Source organism: Helianthus annuus, chromosome 16, assembly GCF_002127325.2.
Source record: "Helianthus annuus cultivar XRQ/B chromosome 16, HanXRQr2.0-SUNRISE, whole genome shotgun sequence".
NCBI lineage: Eukaryota > Viridiplantae > Streptophyta > Magnoliopsida > Asterales > Asteraceae > Helianthus > Helianthus annuus.
Window position 1 is genome coordinate 120,569,083 of NC_035448.2, and position 22,144 is coordinate 120,591,226.

At 35.2% G+C, this 22,144-nt stretch overlaps 1 protein-coding gene and 1 long non-coding RNA gene across 8 annotated transcripts; one reads left to right on the plus strand and one right to left on the minus strand.

Moving 5' to 3' along the window:
* Positions 1-407: 407 nt before the first annotated feature.
* Positions 408-9,333, minus strand: LOC110918525. Of its 7 annotated transcripts, none has more exons than XM_022162826.2 (6): positions 9,075-9,333; positions 6,820-7,831; positions 6,589-6,690; positions 4,440-4,935; positions 4,213-4,334; positions 408-1,239 (listed from the first exon to the last, which is right to left on the minus strand). In XM_022162826.2, exons 4-6 carry the CDS (start codon positions 4,533-4,535, stop codon positions 489-491), a joined length of 969 nt encoding a protein of 322 aa, XP_022018518.1. In that variant the 5' UTR covers positions 4,536-4,935; positions 6,589-6,690; positions 6,820-7,831; positions 9,075-9,333; the 3' UTR covers positions 408-488. The 7 variants fall into 7 exon arrangements, with proteins under 7 accessions (XP_022018518.1, XP_022018516.1, XP_022018517.1 ...); XM_022162824.2 differs by having other exon boundaries at positions 6,820-7,877; XM_022162825.2 differs by having other exon boundaries at positions 6,820-7,837; positions 9,075-9,331.
* On the plus strand, positions 8,416-12,451 carry LOC110918527. Its single transcript, XR_002581391.2, has 2 exons — positions 8,416-8,489; positions 12,054-12,451. It is a non-coding gene; the product is annotated as an uncharacterized LOC110918527 (long non-coding RNA).
* Positions 12,452-22,144: the final 9,693 nt, after the last annotated feature.

Below are 22,144 nucleotides of genomic sequence, written 5' to 3' on the forward strand. Positions count from 1 at the left end.
TGTTTTATAAACCATGGATTTCAGTGCCTAATAACCAATCATTGCACAGAAAACAAGGTTTATATACGCTGCGTATAGCTCTCTACGCAGCGTATATAAACCATCTGAAAATTTGGGGTCATTTTGGAAGGTTTAAAGCATCAGATTTTTACAAGGTTTATATACGCTGCGTATAGCTCTATACGCAGCGTATATAACCTTTGTGAATTTTGTTTCAATATTCGGCCTATTTGTGGTATAAATTCTTACCCGGCTACAACATTAACTCGCTTAAAATATATAACGAGTTAAAAATATGTAATGTTTTTTATTATCTAGTCGACGTCGTCGTTAATTTATTTAGTCGATGTCGTCGAAAAGCGTGTAATGTTAAAATTTTGAAAAGCGTATATACGGTTCGAATACTATAACTTTAAAATATTATAGCTTAAATAAGTGGAAATACCTGGGTACTGTTTGAATATGTTAAACCGTTTACATCAAAAGTTTTATATGTACACCAAAAGTTTGATATATACAGCAAAATGATAAGATGATAAAATACTATGGCTGCTGCTCCTGCTGCTGATGCTGATCCCATTCCGCATCCGTAATGAAGGGTCGTGGAGGTAACCCGTCATGCTGTCGGCGCTCATGCAGCCACCCAATCCAACAGATACCCAATCCAACAGATAGTTGTTCCTTTCAACATACCGAAGTAGCCCCTGATGTGATGGGTCAGGACCGGGCCAAACATGGCATGGGAACTGAGGCGCCCCGAGTGGTCCACGCGGGTGTGGTGGCTCCGGAATGACAACGGCCGGCTCATGCGGCTCCGGCACCTCCGGATCGCGCAGGGGAAATACCGGAGCGAACTGTGCCGGCAGCTGTGTAAGCTGGTATTGCTCGCCGTCCTGATTCTTTAACCGCTTCCCGCATGGTAAATCTTTGGTAACGTGCATTCCGGATAATGTGTTCATCCCCAACCGCTTCGGCTGTTTCGCCGGGCCTACACGGTCGCGGTCACTCTCCGGATGATAGCCCAACGAAAGGGCTATCCTAGTCACGTAGGCGCCGCCGTATAACAGTCCGCGCTCATGTCGATGATGCGCGGAGGCGAAGTACTGCGCCAACCCGTAGGCGAGAGCGCACGACCTCTTGTATAAGAGGCAATATAAGAAAAACAAGTCACCACTGGTACACCACTCCCGGCTTTTGTTTCGAGCAGTAATCGAAGTGGAAATCATTTTGTGCAAATACCTGCACAAAAGGAAACTAGTCAGAAAATAATAATCAGACGACATCGACTAAATGAGGATAAAAAAACAATATATATTTGACTCGTTACGGATTTCGACGCGCGTAATAGACCTACGCGCCTTACGAGCGTCGAAACTAAGATCGTCGTTAAATTATATTTTTTTTATTATTTTGTCTACGTCGTCCGTAAGGCGCGTACGGGCCTAACAAGCGTCGAAACTAAGTTCGTCGTTAAAATATTTTTTTTTTATTATTTAGTCGAAGTCGAACCGTAAGGCGCGTAGGTCCCTAACGAGCGTCAATACTAACTTCGTCGTTAAAATATAAAACGACGATCTTAGTGTCGACGCTCGTTAGGGACCTACGCGCCTTACGGTTCGACTAAATAATAAAAAAAAATTTAACGAAGAACTTAGTTTCGACGCTCGTTAGGCCTGTACGCGCCTTACGAGCGTCGAAACTAAGATCGTCGTTAAATTATATTTTTTTTATTATTTAGTCGACGTCGTCCATAAGACGCGTACGGGCCTAACGAGCGTCGAAACTAAGATCGTCGTTAAAATATATATTTTTTTATTATTTAGTCGAAGTCGAACCGTAAGGCGCGTAGGTCCCTAACGAGCGTCGAGACTAAGTTCATCGTTAAAACATAAAACGACGATTTTATTGTCGACCCTCGTTAGGGACCTACACACCTTACGGTTCGACTTCGACTAAATAATAAAAAAATATATATTTTAACGACGAACTTAGTTTCGACGCTCGTTAGGATTGTACGCGCCTTACGAGCGTCAAAACTAATATCGTCGTTAAATTATATTTTTTTTATTATTTAGTCCATGTAGAACCGTAAGTCGCGTAAGGGGCTGTTTGGTAGCCTCTGAATGGTCATTAAGAGGTTACCTCTTAATGGAACCATTAAGAATTTTACCCAATGAGAAGGTAGAAGAATGTGACATGTGATGATTTACCATTCAGAGGTTACCTCTTAACCATTCAGACTTGAGGTTACCTCTTATTCATTCAGAGGTTTTAAACCATTAAGAGGTAGCATCTGAATGGTCATTAAGAGGTTACCAAACAGCCCCTAAGTCTTTAACGAGCGTCGAAACTAAGTTCGTCGTTAAATTATATTTTTTTTATTATTTAGTCCATGTCGAACCGTAAGTCGCGTAGGTCCCTAACGAGCGTCGAAATAAGTTCGTCGTTAACTTAGTTTCGACGCTCGTTAGGACCGTACGCGCCTTACGAGCGTCAAAACTAAGATCGTCGTTAAATTATATTTTTTTTATTATTTACACCATGTCGAACCGTAAGTCGCGTAGGTCCCTAACGAGCGTCGAAATAAGTTCGTCGTTAAAATATAAAACGACGAACTTAGTTTCGACGCTCGTTAGAGACCTACGCGCCTTACGGTTCGACTTCGACTAAATATAAAAAAATTAACGACGAACATAGTTTCGACGCTTGTTAGGACCGTACGCGCTTTACGAGCGTCAAAACTAAGATCGTCGTTAAATTATATTTTTTTATTATTTAGTCCATGTCGAACTGTAAGTCGCGTAGGTCTCTAACGAGCGTCGAAATAAGTTCGTCGTTAAAATTTAAAACGACGAACTTAGTTTCGATGCTCGTTAGAGACCTACGCGCCTTACAGTTCGACTTCGACTAAATAATAAAAAAATATATTAACGACGAACTTAGTTTCGACGCTCGTTAGGCCCGTACGCGCCTTACGAACGACGTCGACTAAATAATATTTTTTTATTTAAACATAATTTTTTTAAACAGATTTTTTTTTTAAACAGATTTTTTTTATTTAGTTCATGTCGAACCGTAAGTCGACGTCTCCGTAAGGCGCATACGGGCCTAACGAGCGTCGAAACTAAGTTCGTCGTTAAAATATTTTTTTTATTATTTAGTCGAAGTCGAACCGTAAGGCGTGTAGGTCCCTAACGAGCGTCGAAACTAAGATTAAAGTTTTATATTTTAACGACAATCATAGTTTCGACGCTCGTTAGAGACCTACGCGCCTTACGGTTCGACTTCGATTAAATAATTAAAAAAAATCTGTTTAAAAAAAAATTGTTTAAAAAATTATGTTTAAAAAAAATCTGTTTAAAAAAAACAGTTTTCTGTTTTAAAAAAAAAAACAATTTAAGTTTAAAAAAAATATTTTCTATTTAAAAAAAACAGTTTTTTGTCGACGCTCGATAGAAACCTACGCGCCTTACGGTTCGACTTCGACTAAATAATTAAAAAAATATTTTAACGACGAACTTGGTTTCGACGCTCGTTAGGACCGTACGCGCCTTACGAGCGTCAAAACTAAGACCGTCGTTAAATTATATTTTTTTTTATTATTTAGTCTATGTCGAACCGAGTCGCGTAGGTCCCTAACGAGCGTCGAAACTAAGTTCGTCGTTACGCTCGTTAGTGACCTACACGCCTTACGGTTCGACTTCGACTAAATAATAAAAAAAATATTTTAACGACAAACTTAGTTTCGACGCTCGTTAGGCCCGTACGCGCCTTAGGACGACGTTGACTAAATGATAAAAAATATTATTTAGTCGACGTCGTTCGTAAGGCGCGTACGGTAACGAGCGTCGAAACTAAGTTCGTCGTTAAAATATATATATATATTTTTTATTATTTAGTCGAAGTCGAACCGTAAGGCGCGTAGGTCCCTAACGAGCGTCGAAACTAAGATCGAAGTTTTATATTTTAACGACGATCATAGTTTCGACGCTCGTTAAGGACCTATGCGCCTTACGGTTTGACTTCGACTAAATAATTAAAAAAAATATGTTTAAAAAAATTCTGTTTAAAAAAAATCTGTTTAAAAAAACTGTTTAAAAGAAACAGTTTTCTGTTTAGAAAAAAAAAACAATTTAGGTTTAAAAAATATATTTTCTATTTAAATAATAATAAGAATAATAACTATTATTAAAATAATAATAACTAACGTACCTGAAGAGCGGATTCTTAATCAGCGTAACCCTCCCCTTGGATTGTCGGTGGTCCCAATGACGGATGTCCGCGATCTGAGCCCAAAACCCTAAAAGCGTGGGTTTATCAACCATTACCAACCCCTGTTTACACGAATGTTTATTAAACGTTAAATTAATATTAAAGCTTAAATGTTATATATTAAAATAATAATAATAATAACAATACAAAATTTGTGTTAAACGTACCGTCGTATATAGATCCGTAGCGATCTCAGCCTCCGTATACAAACCGCTATGCACCGCAAACTCTGCAAGCGACATAGAACGCGCCTGGCCAGCCATGCAAAAAGAAATCTCAGGCGGGGGAGGGGGCTGCGCGGGGTCCACAGCATGATCTGGCAGACGAGGATGAAACTCGAACGACGACAGAAACTCGATCAGTATCTCCCTGTAGCTAAGAGTAAATGATAGCTCGAACAGTCGATCCCACGGTGAATCAAGGGGAACAAACTCCCGCACCTAATCTTCAACCGCGAGCTGCCGGAGGGTTTTCCAAGAAACCGCAAAATTGGCACCGACATGCATCTTCCGACGCTTCTCGCAACGGAGAGCAGCGTCGGATTCCAGAGGAAACTCCAAATACGGGTGATTCTCGAGAGGATCCGCCGGTTGACGCTCATGTGGCTGCGGCTGCGCCGGATTAATTTGTTCTATATCCATTTCATCCTCCATCTTTCTCGTCCTGAAAACCAAAAAATTTATTAGATAAACCAAAAACAGTAAACTATATTTAAAATAAAACAGTTTTCTGCGAAATCGCTGCCATTTGTGGCTGCGTTTGCAGCCGTAAACAGGTGTTTAAACGGCTGCAAACGCAGCCGCAAACAGCTGCGAAATCGCTGTCGTTTGGGGCTGCGTTTGCAGCCGTTTAAACGCTCATTTACGGCTGCAAACGGGCGTTTAAACAGCCAAGATGTGCAAATAGTTAGGGCCATTTAATATTTGTTGAAACATGACACTGTTTAAACCATGCATATCTATGAGCCAAAAAGTTTAAATGACAAAAACTTAAAACTATATATACTCCCAAAACCTCAAAAGTTTAAATGATATAAATTAACTGTTAATGGGAGCAATTTTGTAGGATTTCTCTATGTCACCAATTTAATATTTGTCCATGATCGTTTCGATACTTCACACTTAAAACTGTACCCTATCGGCTGCAATCTCGCAGTCGTTTGCGGCTGCCCAACTTATAACTAAACACAAAAAAACAAACTACTGTTTCTCGTGCCTAATTATATCCTTATACAAAACCAACTTAACTTTGCAAAAAGCACTTTAACGGTGTTAACTATTTGCCATTTGCCCCTTGCCCCTAAACCTCATGCATATAATAGTAACCGTTTGGGTTAATAACCGTTCAAAATACTAACCTAATTCATCTTATACGACACACCCTTTTATATAATATGGCATCCCTCCATAGGCACCGATTAATTCATAGATACCATGCATACTAGGTTTGACTGTCTGGTCGTGTACCTGCCCCTTACATACGCTGCGTAGAGACCTACACGCAACGTATAGGGTTACCTCTATAGTTGTGCAAATAGTTAGGGCCTTATGGAAAAGAAACTAAAAAGGCAAACCAAAACACTTAAACCAGCCGGCCTAGCCGACACAGAATTCTTTTGCCAAAATGGTGGACTTATGCAAATTATTTATTTGATTTATGGTTGTTTTAAATCCATTTTGGTTTATGGATTAAACAAAACCATAAACCAAAATGGATTGAAAGTAGAAAACCAAATAAATTTGCATAAGTCGATCCACCATTTTGGCGAAAATTTCCCCAGTCTAGTCAGTTTGGTTTGTCTGTTCAACCCAAGATTTTCATATAAATCAGCTAAATGGACCACGAATCCAATTAAAACATGTTGAGTGTGCATTTAAATCTAGTTTTTGAAAACCGACCTAATTAAGCAGTTAGATGTGATCATCTTATCTTAACAACATACCATTCATTTAGCCCTAACTTAATTGATACATTGCATACATTCAACAAAATAAGAACAGATAAGAAAATGAGAGAAGATTCCTTTGGATTGTTGCTGTAAATTGTGATCAAATTAAATCGTTCAGTTGTCTAATTCACACAAGAACATCCCTAATTCACTGTAAACCCTAATTCACACAACAATCAAACAAACACCCCTAATTCACACAAGAACATCAATCGACCAAGAACAATAACCCCCCCCCCCCAACTTCACACAACAATCGAACAAACACCCCTAATTCACTGTAAACCCTAATTTACCTAAGATGCACCCCTGATTTACGGATAAAATACTAAAAAAATCAAAATTAGTTAAATAGGTTGAGTAAATACCTGGTTTATACTTCGAATTCGTGTCGTATACGGTCGCCTATACGTAGTCTCCTTCGTATGTCTCTGTATATGTGTGTGTTTTTTATTTGGGGAAGAACAGAGCTGCGTAGGGGTTTCTCGAAGTGTGTAAAATATAATGAAATGTAAAAACGTGTGTAAAATATAATGAAATGTAAAAGCGTGTGTAAAATATAATAGATTGGGTGAGTCGTTTGTTGAAGGAACACTTACTTTCTCGCTTGGCAACCACGAGTCGGTTATACAGTTTCTCCAAGTTGTACTTGTACATGGGCTCTGAAGCAGATTCGCACACTCTCCGCCAGTACGACATAAATTTCCCCCAATCTTCTTTATTGAACCCTTGCTTGCAATGTCTACATATATTTTGTTCGATGTGAAACTGGCATAGAAGCCTAGATGCGTTCAGGAATACTTTAGCACACGCGTTAATTAGGGCAAACTCTCTATCCGTGACTATCACACGCGGCATCATACATTCATGCAACATTGACTTGATCCGCTCAAGCACCCAGATGTAGTTATCCCTTCGTTCTTTGCAAATAACGGCATGTGCGATACAAAAAGACTTGTTGGTCGACGTCAAACCCACAACCTGGACAAATGGCATGTTGTAGATGTTTGTTTTGTAGGTCACGTTGATCAACATCACGTGCGGGAATGCACGCCACATAGTGATTGAATAAGGATGAACAAAGAAAATCTCTGTTACGACATCTGTTTTGGGTTCCTGTCGGGTGTCGTAAATGAATCGGTTGTCATGCAGCACGCTTTTCCAGTGCCTGCATAGGAGTCTTTCCGTCCATCAGTGTCGCTCTAATTTTATGTACCGCATTTTGCACGTCTTTCTCAACATGCAGGCTGTCGGGGAATGGCTTTCTTAGGGTTTGAAATATGATACGTGGCTCCCTGTTTTGAGCAGTTAGCTGCTCCACTAGCTTGTATTCGACTTTAGTAAATCTTCGCACAAAAGCGTGGCCCAACAGACTCGTCGTAGGTTCGTGGTTATGGTTCGCGTTGTCCACTTTTAACTCCCACGTGTCATTCGTCACGTCCCGGATGGCGAGTAATGAAAATGAGCAACCGATTTTTTTGCTACCAGCTTTCCTAACTGTTGCTTTACTACGGTGCTCACCACTACGGTCGCACACAAGCCATACCATCCCAGTAGTACCGCCAATATTTTTCGATCGGCGGGTAACAATTACGTAACCATTCTCCTTTCCTGTTTCTTGTACCCAATTCTTCAAATAAGTTAGAGACATGAAACGCTAAAAAAAGTTACGTTAATAATAATAATAATAATAATAATAACAACAACAGCACCAACAACAACAACAACAATAATAATAATAATAACAATAATAATAATAATAATAATAATAATAATAATAATAATAATAATAATAATAATTTTTATTATAATAATTATAATGTTGTCAATAGTTATATAATTTTTAACAATAATAATAATAGTTAGGGTCTGCCAAGGTGTGCAAATAGTTAAGGCCTATAAGAAAAAGGAAAGATGTTAAAAATTATAAAATATGAACAAGTCAAAATATAAAAAGTAGTAATATTAAATTATATCAAAACAAAGTTTTAAGCCAGAATCGTATGTATACAACTTTGCTATTGCGAGAAAATAGAAAGCGCAAAAAAGTCAAATATAACAAAAATAAAATAAGGAAGCCCAATAAGTAAATAAACAAACCCAAATAACAAAACCGTAAAAGGGTATCTGTGTAAAAATAAGGCCCAGTAAATAAATAAATAAACCCAAATAACAAACCCTAAAAGGGTATCTGTGAAAAATAACCGCTGAAAAAAACGCGAACGAGAGAAGAATGTAGGAGCAGAAGGTGATTGTTGCAGTTCAACAGGTTTGTTAATTCTCTTCATCTTCTTCATTGCGTCCGAGCCCATGTTTTCTCGCGCCTGGGCGCTCGCCTAAGCAACGTTTTTTGCAAAAAAAAACCCAGAATCTCGCCTAAGCTACCACGAGGCGCTATAGCCCGGCCTCGCTGCGCCTGAGCGCCTAGGCGCGCGCCCGATGCACTTTTTGACAACATAGCTCGTATAGAGTTCACACATGACTCGTATAGGGTGTCGATTTAAGAAGTTTGGGTGTCCTAATAATATGATACTTATGTAATTCCAAAACTTAGGGGGTCTAATCTTTTCTAAAAAAAGAACAAACCTGTGCCTAGAGAATGTACCGTGCTATTCTTTTGACATCATATTGTTGCGGTTTATTCTTTATGGCATATTGTTACAGATTACCCTTTATGAGTAGACCTAGTAGATCATAGTTGAGTGTGTAGATGCTTAAAAGGGATTTTTATCAACTGGTTTGTTGTTCATATTATTTAACATTCTGGCAAGTATATATGCTAGATTGTTAACAAATAATGGCAGAAACATGTATTTATATGTTCAAAGATTAAAAGAAAAGAATGAGATTTTACCATGATAGAATTCAAATCTAAAATTTCCGAGACCCCCAATTCCAACAATGAGAGAAAAATAATCGCCAAGGGATCTTAAAACAGAAAAGCCTCCCATGCATACAGACCTTCATAGCATACCGATATCAGAAGGAGAACAAAATTGTAACAGATCTTGCAGCAACGATTTGGTTTTGTTAATAAGATTTGAAAACCAGTGGAGATAGTCAGGAGATGAAGTGTGACGGCTGACCCTAAATTAGGTTAAACCACTTGTATGTATACTATCAATCCTTTCCTTTTTGTCCCTTTTATGCTTATGTTAGAGTTAAGGGGTTGGTTCGGTACAAACCATATTTATCCTACAATTTATCCTACAAACCGTGAGAACAGATCCTAACACTTAAAAAAAATTAAATTAGCACATACTAAAACAATACATATATAAAAGTAGTACTTTTGAATTATATTAGCACATGAAAATTAATCAAGATAATTGATATCAGCACTTTTTTTATTAGCACATTGAAAACAAAATGAAGATCCAAATAAAGAATTAATTGATTGTTAGCATAATTATAAGGAATTCAGGATAATTGATATCATTTAAGTTATTATTTTACCATTTCTCTATAATTAATTCGATGCCACATGCCATTTTTTATACGGTTCTTACAGTTTGTATAAAAAATATGGTTTGTATTTGATCTTACTCCTTAGAGTTAAATACCAATTTAGTCCATGTGGTTTGGCTCTTTTGATAATTTAGTCTAAAGGTTTCGTTTTTTGTCTGTGTGGTCTAAAAAGGTTTCACCGTTGTCATTTTAGTTTACTGAGTTAACTTCATCTATTTTTTCTGTTAACGAGAAAGACAATTCGATCAGTTTATATGATCAAATTGTCCTTCTAGTTAACAGAATTACATATAAATGATCGAATTTTCTTTTTTGTTAATAGAAAAAATTGATAAGTTTAACCCAGTGGACTAAAATGGCAACGGTGAAATCTTTTTGGACCCACATGCGAAAAATGAAACATTTAGACTAAATTGGCAAAATTGTCCAAACCACAGGGACTAAAATGACATTTAACTCTTTACGTTATATAATAAAGTTTAGCTGAACCATGAAAAGTAATTTTTTTGAACCATGGAAATAACTTGTTTCCGTAGCATGAAATAAAATTCATTCATTTAATTTTATTTTCTATTAGTATTTGGTTTACACATTACTTGGTTAATAATGATACACGTGAAACACTTGGGGGGTGTTTGATATTATTTTAATAGTTCTATTAAGAGTTTATTTTTTATTTAGTTCAGATGTAGAGTGTTTTTGGTTCACTTAAAAGACACATCTTAATAATTTATGGAGCCTATTCTTGAGTAAGTTTTACGAACATGCCGACCAACTCAGAGATTAACTCATACCTCTTAATGGCTCTCTTAATGGTTGAGCACAAGGTTATGAAACAACCTCTTAAAATTATTATATAATTAGATATTGTTATAAAAAAAGAGAGCAAACATAAAAAAAAGATTTGATTCACCCGTATTTCATGTACATATATCACATATATAGATCAATACAACAACCCTAAAGCCCATTAACATTAGGTCAGGCTTGGCCTATGGGCCTGAATGTCTGCATTCATAACACTCCCCCTCAGGCATTTAGAAATACACATACACGGTTAACATTATACTACTAGATAATGTTTACATGATTCTTCAGGACCGATGTTAACTGATACTGCAGGACCAGTTATGTTGCCTCATTAAAACCTTACTAAGAAAAACCCAGTGGGACAAAACTTAGTCAAGGAAAAAGAGTACATACACTGTGTATATTATGGGTACATTACTCCCCCTCAATTTTATTTGTAAATCTTGATGATGTTGAATCCAATCTTCTGTGACAATTGCTTGACTTGATATTTGGCGTAGTCTTCTTTGATTTGAGTGTTGTTGTCTATATTGTCTTCATACAGTATAGCTTGAGCTTCTCTTTATCAACTCTAATCTACATACTTCTTAAATATGCTGAAATCTTCGACCTTCATAACTTGTATCTGGATTGAGATCGAACTCTATCCGAGTCTAATATATATCAGTCATAACCCAGGACGCCATATTGTTCTTGTGGAACTATCCCGTGTCTCGAGTTTGTAAATATGTCAAATAATTATTTAATTCGCTTTATAATTCTGCCTCGTTAAAAACCATGCCAGGAAAACCCAATGGGACAAAATCGTAGCTAAGGGAAAAGAGTGCACTACGCATTATACATAATTAACAACATGATTTATGATGATGTTAAATTAGTACTTCGGGACCTATAAGATAAACTGATACTACTGGATTAGTTATGTTGTCTCGTTAAAAACCTTACCAAGAAAACCCAATGGGAAAAACTTAGTGAAGGGAAAAAGAGTGCAACATTTGAGATTAGAACTGTAATCTTACCAATACATCTAGCAAGAACGTAATATCAGATGTCGTCTTGTTTGCAAGATACGTCAATGCTCTGATCGCAATTAAGTATGGTACTTCTTGACTAAGTAGTTCAACATCCTTTTCTTGGGGTTGATAAGAATATTTTTTCTATGTCAAGCGATCAGGCAATCATTCATGTACTCAACGAATGAGCTTTTTCTATATAACGTCTTCTAGAATCTAGATGTAGCCAGATTGATGAGCAAAAATAGTACATATATACTCGAACTACAGGTCGAGAATAACTACACTTTGTAAAGGTCATTCAAAATTTTCATCTTTAGTTTGAGAGTTCCATCTCGATGATGTTTACACTATCACTGTAAGAGTGAAATCTTGTTAAATAGATGTAGCTCATTTTATCAAAATTATACCTCTCTTTTCAGAGTATAGTCGAATGTACCACATACGAGTAGTTTCCTTTAAAATTTATATATATAACAGATATGGGGTTATTGTTTCATAATACTTTGAGCATTTTTAATCCTTCAGGGGTTTTCATGCAGATGTCATTTGCAATTGTCTCGTACATGTAAACGGTGATGACACCATAAGTTGTTTATCTGAAGTCATTCTGAGATTGCGAGGCCGCTTAAACATCCAAAGATTATCGCATCCACTACAGGGGTATAAGTTTCCTCAAAATCAACTGCTGGGATTTGGGAAAAATCATTATGTTAAAATGCGTGCCTTACATCGCAAAAACTCATTATTTACGTTTCCTTTTATTTAAAGACACCCATTTATAACCTACTGGTTTGACGTCTATGGGTGTTCGAACTGCTGGTTCGAAAATGTTTAGTTTGTCGAGCAAATTTAGTTCAATCTTAAGTCATGTAGCCATTTTGGCTATTTGTGTGCGTACACTCTTTCACACTTTCTATATACGTAATCTTTTTTTTCATCGATTACATCTATTGCTATAGCATAATCAAATATATCATTTTACACGTGTTTCATTACGGTTCCATATTGTACTTATATCGCGATCTCATATTTGTTTGGTACTAGAGTTTCTTTTAGAACTTCATTAGCCTCTTTTGGGGTTTTGACAACAACCTTCTTTAAGGTTTAGTATACAACCACTTCTGGAGTTTTGTATGCAACCACTTATGGTGTTTTATGTGCCACCTCTTTTGGGGTTACACCAGCTATGTTACTCTACTCTTTTTGTGTTTGTGGGTTTTATATTTTTGGAACCGATTTATCTCTCACAATTTATTAATATGATAATCATTTTGTGAGTACTTCCATTCGAGCAGATAAGTTTAAGCTGGTATATGTGACTTTGTCACCTTATTTGTGATAGTGAATGCATCTTGTATTTCATTTGTTATTATTTGCAAATACGCGCTCTTTCTTTTGGACTTCAGATTTGCGTTGACCACTTCAGGGGTCGATATATAATATGATGCATTTTTTTATGTTACCAGTCTTTCATTTTCTTGTCTCCCCCTAAGACTGGGAATACGATGTACATATCCCATTTTATATGTTATGGTGGTGCTATTGGTACATAGGCTGCACAACAAAATATATAAAAAAATGGAAAGTTGGTTCTCTTCAGAAGACCAGTTGTAATGGGGAGCATTTGTGACAAGCAGTTGGTTTTGAATTGATATAATCAATCGACGAATTCCGTCTCGACTACGTATGCCTCTCACTATATTTCACATTGTGCCCAACAATGGTCCCTACAATTGGGTTGTCAAAGAACAGTGTTAAACCATGTCAAAAAAACAACGTTCCAAAGTGTTGGGCATATGCTACATACGGGTAGCTAAAAACTCACATGTAACCATGTATGAATGCCACAATCCACACAACTGTGCATTTCAATGGCCCCATATAAGAGGGATTGTTTGTAGGAGTTTATTGTTTGGAAGGGCATAAAAATTTATTTGCCACAAAAAAAAAACTAACTAGACATATGATAAGGCATTTTGGGAGCAATGTTTTTAGATTACTTAGAGGTGCTAAGGTGTCGGTTAGCATGTTTGATTGTTTAGCATATCATGATGCTATCTTGATGACCTATTTGGTCATGCCATGTGGTGAACGTATAAATATGCTAGTAACTTCTGGTTACTCACCATATTTGATTTAATAGAATATTGTGTAAAATTAGTATCATTTCTAGTAACTTCTAATATAGTCTTCTGGCCATATTTGCTATATGATATATTTTAGATATTTAGTACATTTTCTTTTACACCATTCCAAGGTGATGACTTTTCATTCAAACATAGTGGAAACTTAATAAATTTCTTCGGTATACATTAGAATATGATGCATTATGAATTACAAAATTCGATATCAGCGGGTAAACTATCGATGCTCTTCTGGAGCATTTAATATGCTATTAACACGTGAAATAGTATCAATAGCGTCTCTACCAAGACAACTAAAAATTATATTACTTATGTTAGTGACAGTGTTAGTTGTGATGTGTATCAGACATTTGCCACCTCAATTTGTGATCGCTCTACTAGAGCTTCTAGATTTGCATATGTTTGGGCCATAGATGTCAGTTTTTTTTTCATGATCATCCACACGTAAGGCCTATACTACGTCTGATAATCCTTTGCTCCTCTGGTGACATTAACAAATTATAACATTTACATCCGAGCGTTTTGTGAAATCACATTCTCGGTATTGCTGCATCAGGAGCATGTCGAGAAGCTTTATAGCAAGCTTTTCAAAGGATGACTAACTTCTGGTGGTCAAACATGTCGATCGGGTATCTTCACACGTCTAGAATACGTCATGGAGGAGAAATATTATAGTTTTAGCCTTTGTTTAGAGGGAAAACATGTACTATTCATAAGGTTTTCCATCACTAGGTTATATGTTAGTCAAAAACGCCAAGTGTGATGAACTAAAGTTTGGGTTGAACTTGAAAAATCATTATTAAAACAAACGGGACTTTGTATACATTTGGGAGAACTTCGGGATCTCAACATTGATTTAGGATTCATGTGAAATTCAGTATAAATGAGCATCAACACCAACTCAAATGAATTATTATCTATCAATTTAAGTAACTAACATCAGAGTAGTTTACTTAAGCTAAAGTCCACTAATTATTTTCATAGCTATTTTTCATCATTTTCATGTGAGGGCACATTTCTAATGACTATATCAATGTCTATTAATATTTGTTTAGCAACAACAAGCAATTAGAAGAATAACCATACAATTAATTATGTTGACTATGCATAGCATTGTAATAAGCTGAAATATCAAATCACGAAAGCATAACAATGTTTATCTCAGCGTAGTTGTTTGGTAACCAGCTACCAATGAAATTTGTATTAATTTGTTTAGCACATTTAACTTGTCAAAAGGCAATACATATAACATATATGCTATCTAAAACAATGAGACCAACAAAAGTATTGCTAAACAAATGAAATCCGTAATATCTACCCATAAGCAAGTTATATGCATGTTAATTATTCACAATTTATATGCATATCAATTACATATATAAATCACACACAATCCTAGGACATTATACATATACATATATGTGTGTGTAAGTGTTAAAGAGATTAAGCTCTTGTTAATTTGCTTGTCATGTCAAGAAAAAAAAAACAACTGAATTTCCGAGGATTGAAGAAAGTGTTGGTAATTTTAGTGATTATCAACATTTGTAGTGGGGTATTGGATTAACTCGTTGAATAGGTATTCTCGTTATATATTAACAAAGTTAGGTGATGCAGGAATGGCGGACTTTGTTATTATAACGGGCTGATGTGTTATCGGTTTTGGGTCAACTACCTTTATTAAATGGTTTAATTAATTAATTGTGTATAGTTACATTTTATGAAATTAACTTATTAATAAAGGTGTCATTTAATTGATTGATTAATTAATTAATTGTGTATAGTTACATTATTTTATGAAATTAACTTATTAATAAAGATGTCATTTAATTAATTAATTGTGTATAGTTATATTGTTGGTCTCATCAAATCCAACCAACAGAAAGTAACATTTGTGAAAAAAACCCGTCATGAATATCATTGGGTTTTATATCATTTTTAGTTAAGTTACGTGAGAGCATTAATTTATTCAATTCCCCATGTTAATGCATGACTCATGTAATGAAAAAAAATAATGTATTAAGTTTAAAGTAATAGTCTCAGTTGCTAAAAAGTTGCGCCAACAGTCATTTGATTTTTTTTTCATTATCATCAGGGAAAAATTAAGGAAAAACCGTTCGAAGGAAAATCAAGAAAAGACGAAAAATTTGCCGACTGTTAGAGTTACAGGCCACTCCATTTTCTTGAGCCCTCACAAACAACCGACCGTGTTACCGTAAAAAAAAATTGGATGTTGCATCACATGATCGAATTCACAATGGAAGGTAACATACCAATTGATTGAGTAGGTTTTGATTGAGACCTATAACAGATCTCCGACCACCATTTAAATTTACGGTCAGAAACCCAGCATTATATTTTCATTTAAAACTTAGCTGCTACCTAGCTTGTGCTATGATCATAATATATATTATTAAAAGGAAATTACTTGTTACCTGGTTGTCGACTAAAAAGGAAAAACAGAAGAATTCAGTGTCTATCACTGTGGGCACATGTCATAGTTTCTGGAGATTGTGAGTTGTGACTGCAACGTAGCCATTACAACCATCACCTATCCTAGTAACTCTCCTTCGGTTTTTATCTACGGTGCTCGCTTGATTTTTTCACAATGCTAGCAATAACCAAAAAGGATCTTCGAAAGATTGTCAAGGATCTCCCATGATAATTTTCTGAAAAAGAATGAGATAAAAAAACTGATGTAAGAGAGCAATCGTGCTGATAACGTGTTATAAACAAGAGAGCAAACATAAGAAAAAGATTTGATTCACCCGTATTTCATGTACATATATCATATATATATATATATATATATATATATATATATATATATATATATATATATATATAGATCAATACAACAAAAACCCTAAAGCCCATTAACATTAGGTCAGACTTGGCCTATGGGCCTGAATGCATTCATAACAGATATCATATTTGTTTTGTATTGTTATTAAAAGGTAAGATTTTAGTCAATAATTTTTTTCAAGAATATTTCATGAATCATTTAATAGGTTTTTTATAATAACTAGGTTTTTAAACACTTTCAAAAATCTAAATACACAATTATGTTTTTTTTTTCAAAATTCTGATATAAACTTTATTAAAATGGAGATTACCATTTTTTACTGAGTACTGATACCGAACGAACAACGTTAATACTTAATACTGGTACCGATATTCAATTATATTTTGTTATAAAAATTATATGAAAAAGTGGCGATGATGTGACGAAGATTTGTAAGAATATTTATAGGGTTTGTGTGTAAGTGTTGATTTTTAAGAGATTGTGGAAATCTGGCCTTAACAGCTAATTTAGCGTAGTTTGACAATGGGTGCTTAATGTACAAACATAGTATGTTGTGTTTCATTATAATCCTTTTATATTTATGTTATGTAATAAAGTTTTTGAACCATGAAAAATAATTTTTTTGAACCATGGAAATAACTTATTTCTGTAGCATGAAAAATAAAATTAATTAATTCATTCATTGAATTCTTTTAGTATTTGGTTTAAACATTATGTGGTTAATAATGATACACGTGAAATATTTAGGGGATGTTTAGCATCATTTTAATGATTCTGCTAAGAGTTTATTTTTTAGTCAATCAGGGGTAGAATATATTTTTTTCACTTAAAAGAGAAATCTTAAAAGTTCATGGAGTTATACAAACATGCCGACCGATTAAGTGGTTAACTCCTTATAACCAGACATGCCTCTTGATGGCTAAGCACAAGATTATCAAACAACCTCTTAAAGTTATTATATAATTAGGATCTTATTATTAACGTTTATCCATGATTTTTTCCTTTGGATTTTTACCGGTTTTGGTCGATTTTTGCTTACTACTTAGCGCGGGACGGGGGCTAAGGAAACAAATTCCCGACACGTAGCGCCGGATGTTTTTGCTAGTTATTATTATTAAAAGGTAATATTTTGGTCAATCAATTTTTTCAAGAATATTTCATGAATTATTTAATAGGTTTTTATAACAACTCGTTTTGTAAACATTTTTCAAATATCTAAATACACAATTATATGTATATTTTTTCAAGATTCTGATATAAACTTTATTAAAAAGGAGATTACCATTTTTTATTGAGTACTGGTACCGAACAAACAACATAAATACTGGTGTTCTCATATTTCCTATTATCAAGATGAATGTGTAAATGTTTAGACAATAAAGAACACACGATGTTACGAGGAAAATCTGTGATCTATCGAGATCGTCGACAGAAAACCTCGAGCACCGACTGGAAAGTCTGCCACATTTTTTAGTATTGAATGTACACAAAATTACAACTTGAGAACTATTCTGATCGGTAATACAATGATTGCTAATGTGAGTGTAGGTGAAAGTGATTGTTGCGAGTGAGCTGCAAGTAAGAATGTAAATGATAACCAAAATCAGAGTGTAGGGTTGCGTGTAACATGCCTAATCAATCAGATTAGCCTTATTATAGAGTCTAGAGATCTAACCAAATATCCCAAAATTTCTGGGATACACAAAATATTCCCTTGTGAACGTTAAGGACTTCTTCACCAACTCCAATGTTCGTCTTATAACCAATAAGCCCGAGTCTTGAGCTTGACCAAGTCATTTATACTTTTCCCTGCAATAATCAAATAGCACATGCAAGAAATAAATTAGTGGAACATAAGAAATAAGTTCAGGATATCAAACTTATTCGTTATCCCAGATTTTTAGCTTTAGTCTAGAATATTGATCAAAATATTCACCCATAACATTCCCCGCTAGTGTTTATCCAAAGTAAACAATATATAAAGAGTGTCATTCCTTATAGACCATTTCAAGTTTTGTCATCCCACTTATATGGGACAAGGTGACAAAGCTAAATCCATTTTCTCATCTTTGGTTATTCCAACTATAGAAAACTAGAGGGGGTGGGAGTGGGGTTGAGCAGGTTTTCTTATTTTTTTCTTCCTTAAAACCACTAACTTGATTTGTTTAGACTTGTTTGAAACCCAACAATATAAATAAAAAATGAAAGTAAAAAAGTTAAAGGTTAAAAAGACAAAACTGATTTATATATGTTCAAGTGGATGCTTAACTAATCCACTCTACGTTCTCTCCTCGATTCTCCAATCAAGAGTTTCTCCACTAAAATCCTTCTATCAGACAAAATAGATCAGTGGTATAAGCTCTTTCACTAATTCAAGATTGTGATCACCTTCTTCAACCCCCTATCTCTATAATGTGTCATTACGTTTCCTTACTAGTTCTAGATAATGAACACCAAGTAACTAACTTTACGTTTTCTTAACCACCACTCTATCACATTGGTGATAAATCTCGCACCACCCAATTGTGAGACCCCTTGCAAATATATCACTCAACTGGCTAGTGATAACCTCACAATTACAAGATTTGAATATTTAAGTTGAAGTACAACTTCTTTTTGTTCTTGTTATTTGATCTTTAATCCCTCTTTAATTTGATGTGTAAATATCAAGGGAACTAGAGACATATTAATTAGATATGCATTTAAAAGTGTTATGAGCAACTGAGGCAAGTGAAAAGGTTAGGGAAGGCTTGTATTTATAGTCAATACACAAGAATCAAGAAAAATAAACTCTGACTAATCTAAGGCCAATCCCACGGTTGATCCATCGATTGTTGATCTCCTAGCTATTGTCTTTTAGATCATTTTGAATCTTGAACGTTGTATAACGACTATAATCTACCCTCAACACCTTTTACACATCCATACCTCTGATTTTTTTACTTTTCGAAGCAATCCTTTGACATCTATTAACTTAAACACTTGTTTTTCAAAGCATGGTGGCGTTTGGTGAAGCATGTTGTTTTCTTTCCATTTATGGAAACTCTTTGTCTCTTACCATGATTATGTCTCACAACGGAAATAAACAAACTAGACACTTCCATTTTCAAAATTCAAAGTCCCACTAGCTGATTATCAGCTTGTTTAGTTCAATTGGGACTTTTACTATAAAATAATTTTAAAGAAAAATTAATTACTTTCCACACAACCATACCTAGTAAATTCCACAAATAACAAAGTTATTGGTAGGGCCTCGGGAGGAGTGTGATGTAGGCAGACTTTAACTCCACCTATGGGGACAAAGAAGCTGCTTCCAGAGAGACCCCCGACTCCAAAGCAAACAAGAGACCAACAAACCAAAAATATATTTTGAATTAGAAAGCTACCCATGACAAAAAAAAGAGTATAGAAAGAGTAACATAGTAAGAAACGAAACACAAACAACATGATACACATCATATAGACAAGCAAAGCCTAGCAAGACACCCCAATAAGACAGTCACAACATGATACGCATCATTAATTACTGTAATTTACTTGAGTTTTAATTAATTCTCTCTAATTCTCAATTATTTTCTTGATGTATCATGCTTTGAACTTTGTAGATGTTCTTTCATTCTTGAGTTTTGTAGTCTTTGAGTCTTCATCATATAGCTTTCGTCTTTGACCTTGCATATTACAATATGTTGCACTTGGTGATTGATCTGTATTTAATGGGTGATTAGTTAAGGTGGTTGATCTTTATTTAACAGGTGGCGTTATAATAATAAAATATATATAAAGACATATAGATTTTAACATGGGTTCACCAACTCTTAGTTTGCGCCAAGCCTAACACATAGACCATGTTAGACAAGTCGCATAAATAAGCTTTGGCTCATCATTGAAGCCTAGTATATAGACCGTGCAGGCAAATAATGATATCCTTAATAAACAAGGGTTGATCATAAAATGTATTTCCACAAATGGGTCAATCACTTCAAAATAAGATTTCCCTTATTAGTATACGGGTTGTCACACACCACGAGTGTACTAATAAACTTCACCTATTGAGGTTATCAAGAACACCTATAAGATCAAAGACCAAAACCGAATCACATGCCTGATTAATGAATAAGAACAGAAAGAATTATCAAAGACATAACTGTCACACCCTGATTTCCCGGTGGGCCCAGACTTGGGGTACGTGACGATTGATATCAAATACACAAATAGCACAGTGGAAGTTTTGGATTTAAAATACTATTACAAATATAAATGTCCGAATGGTCAAAAATTTATACAGACGGAATGTATTCAAAAAATCCATAGGCGGATCAAAAATAACAAAATGATGAAATACGCGGACTACTAGGCTTCAAATGCAAGAAGTTGCAAATTCCTCTTAAGCATTACCAGGCACTTCCAGCCTATTTCGTAACATTGCAACCTATCACTTAGTCTTTTGAAGATACGCTAGTTTACATTGGTCAATACAAATAACTGACACATTTTGAAAATATTTCAAAATCATTTCTATGCATATATGGTACATATATTTTCATAAATAACTTGGGATAAACTATTTCTCATGTTATCAGTTTTACAAGCTTGGCAATACATATGGGGCCCGAAAACTATGCCGAGAACATGATTAACCGACACAGGACATTATACCCTTATTGGGTAAACCCGTATTGGGTTATAAAAATCATTTTAATATAGTATTAGCATCTGTCAGGTGTATGCCTACACCCCACACTTAGGTCGTGGCCACTTGCAATTAAATGAGCCGAGGATATCCAGGACACAGTCGTATTAACCCCCAATGTTTAAGTTCAAGTAATATGAATTAAAACGGATTATTTGGATTCCCAACACATAGGTCTTTGATCCCATACCCGACCATTCAGTAATAATATACCGTATCCCAAGCTCGTATAGGAAAAATAGGTTAAGAGTATTTACCTGGCTTAATAATCTTAGAATGCAAGATATTATAACAAGCACAACCAATATATCAATTAACTAAGCTCGGTTGCAATCTACTGGAATGCCTTAGTCTGAAATGAATGGTATAATAACCAATTAGAATGTTGACAGGTCTTATTCAAGTCATAGACTTGGACCGATTAACTTAAAATAATGAAAACGGTACGATACGCTAGATTAAGCGATGGCCGAATAGAATGTAGTTTAAACCCTCACAAGTACTAAGACTTGTATAATATGGGTAAACTTATTTACATTCTGTAAATTGAAAGAATTTGAAAAGAATTGACCCGATTCGGTAAACTTACGTAAACTAGTTACATAAGCTAACCGTACGCGCATAGGCGGTATCGGGTGATCGGATGAGCTATAAACAAGTTCAATATTCCAAAACATTTTAATTAAGTTAGCAAGTCAGTAGGTAATCCATTTCATATGTTCATTATGGTTTAAAACCAAATTATGCACCAAAAGGGCATTTTCGGTATAATATGGCATAATTCATGAACTTGCCTAAAAACTCAAGAACTGATCATGACCAAGTAGTATAACCTTAGAGGGTTATCCTACATATAGTTATGGTCATAATGCAACTTAGAATCAGTAGCTAAAGTTACTAATTCGGGTCAGAATCGAAAGTCAAAGCAGAAGTCAAACTGCTCGACTTTCGGTTGCGCACCGACATGTAAACTGGAAATGATGGGCTAAACAT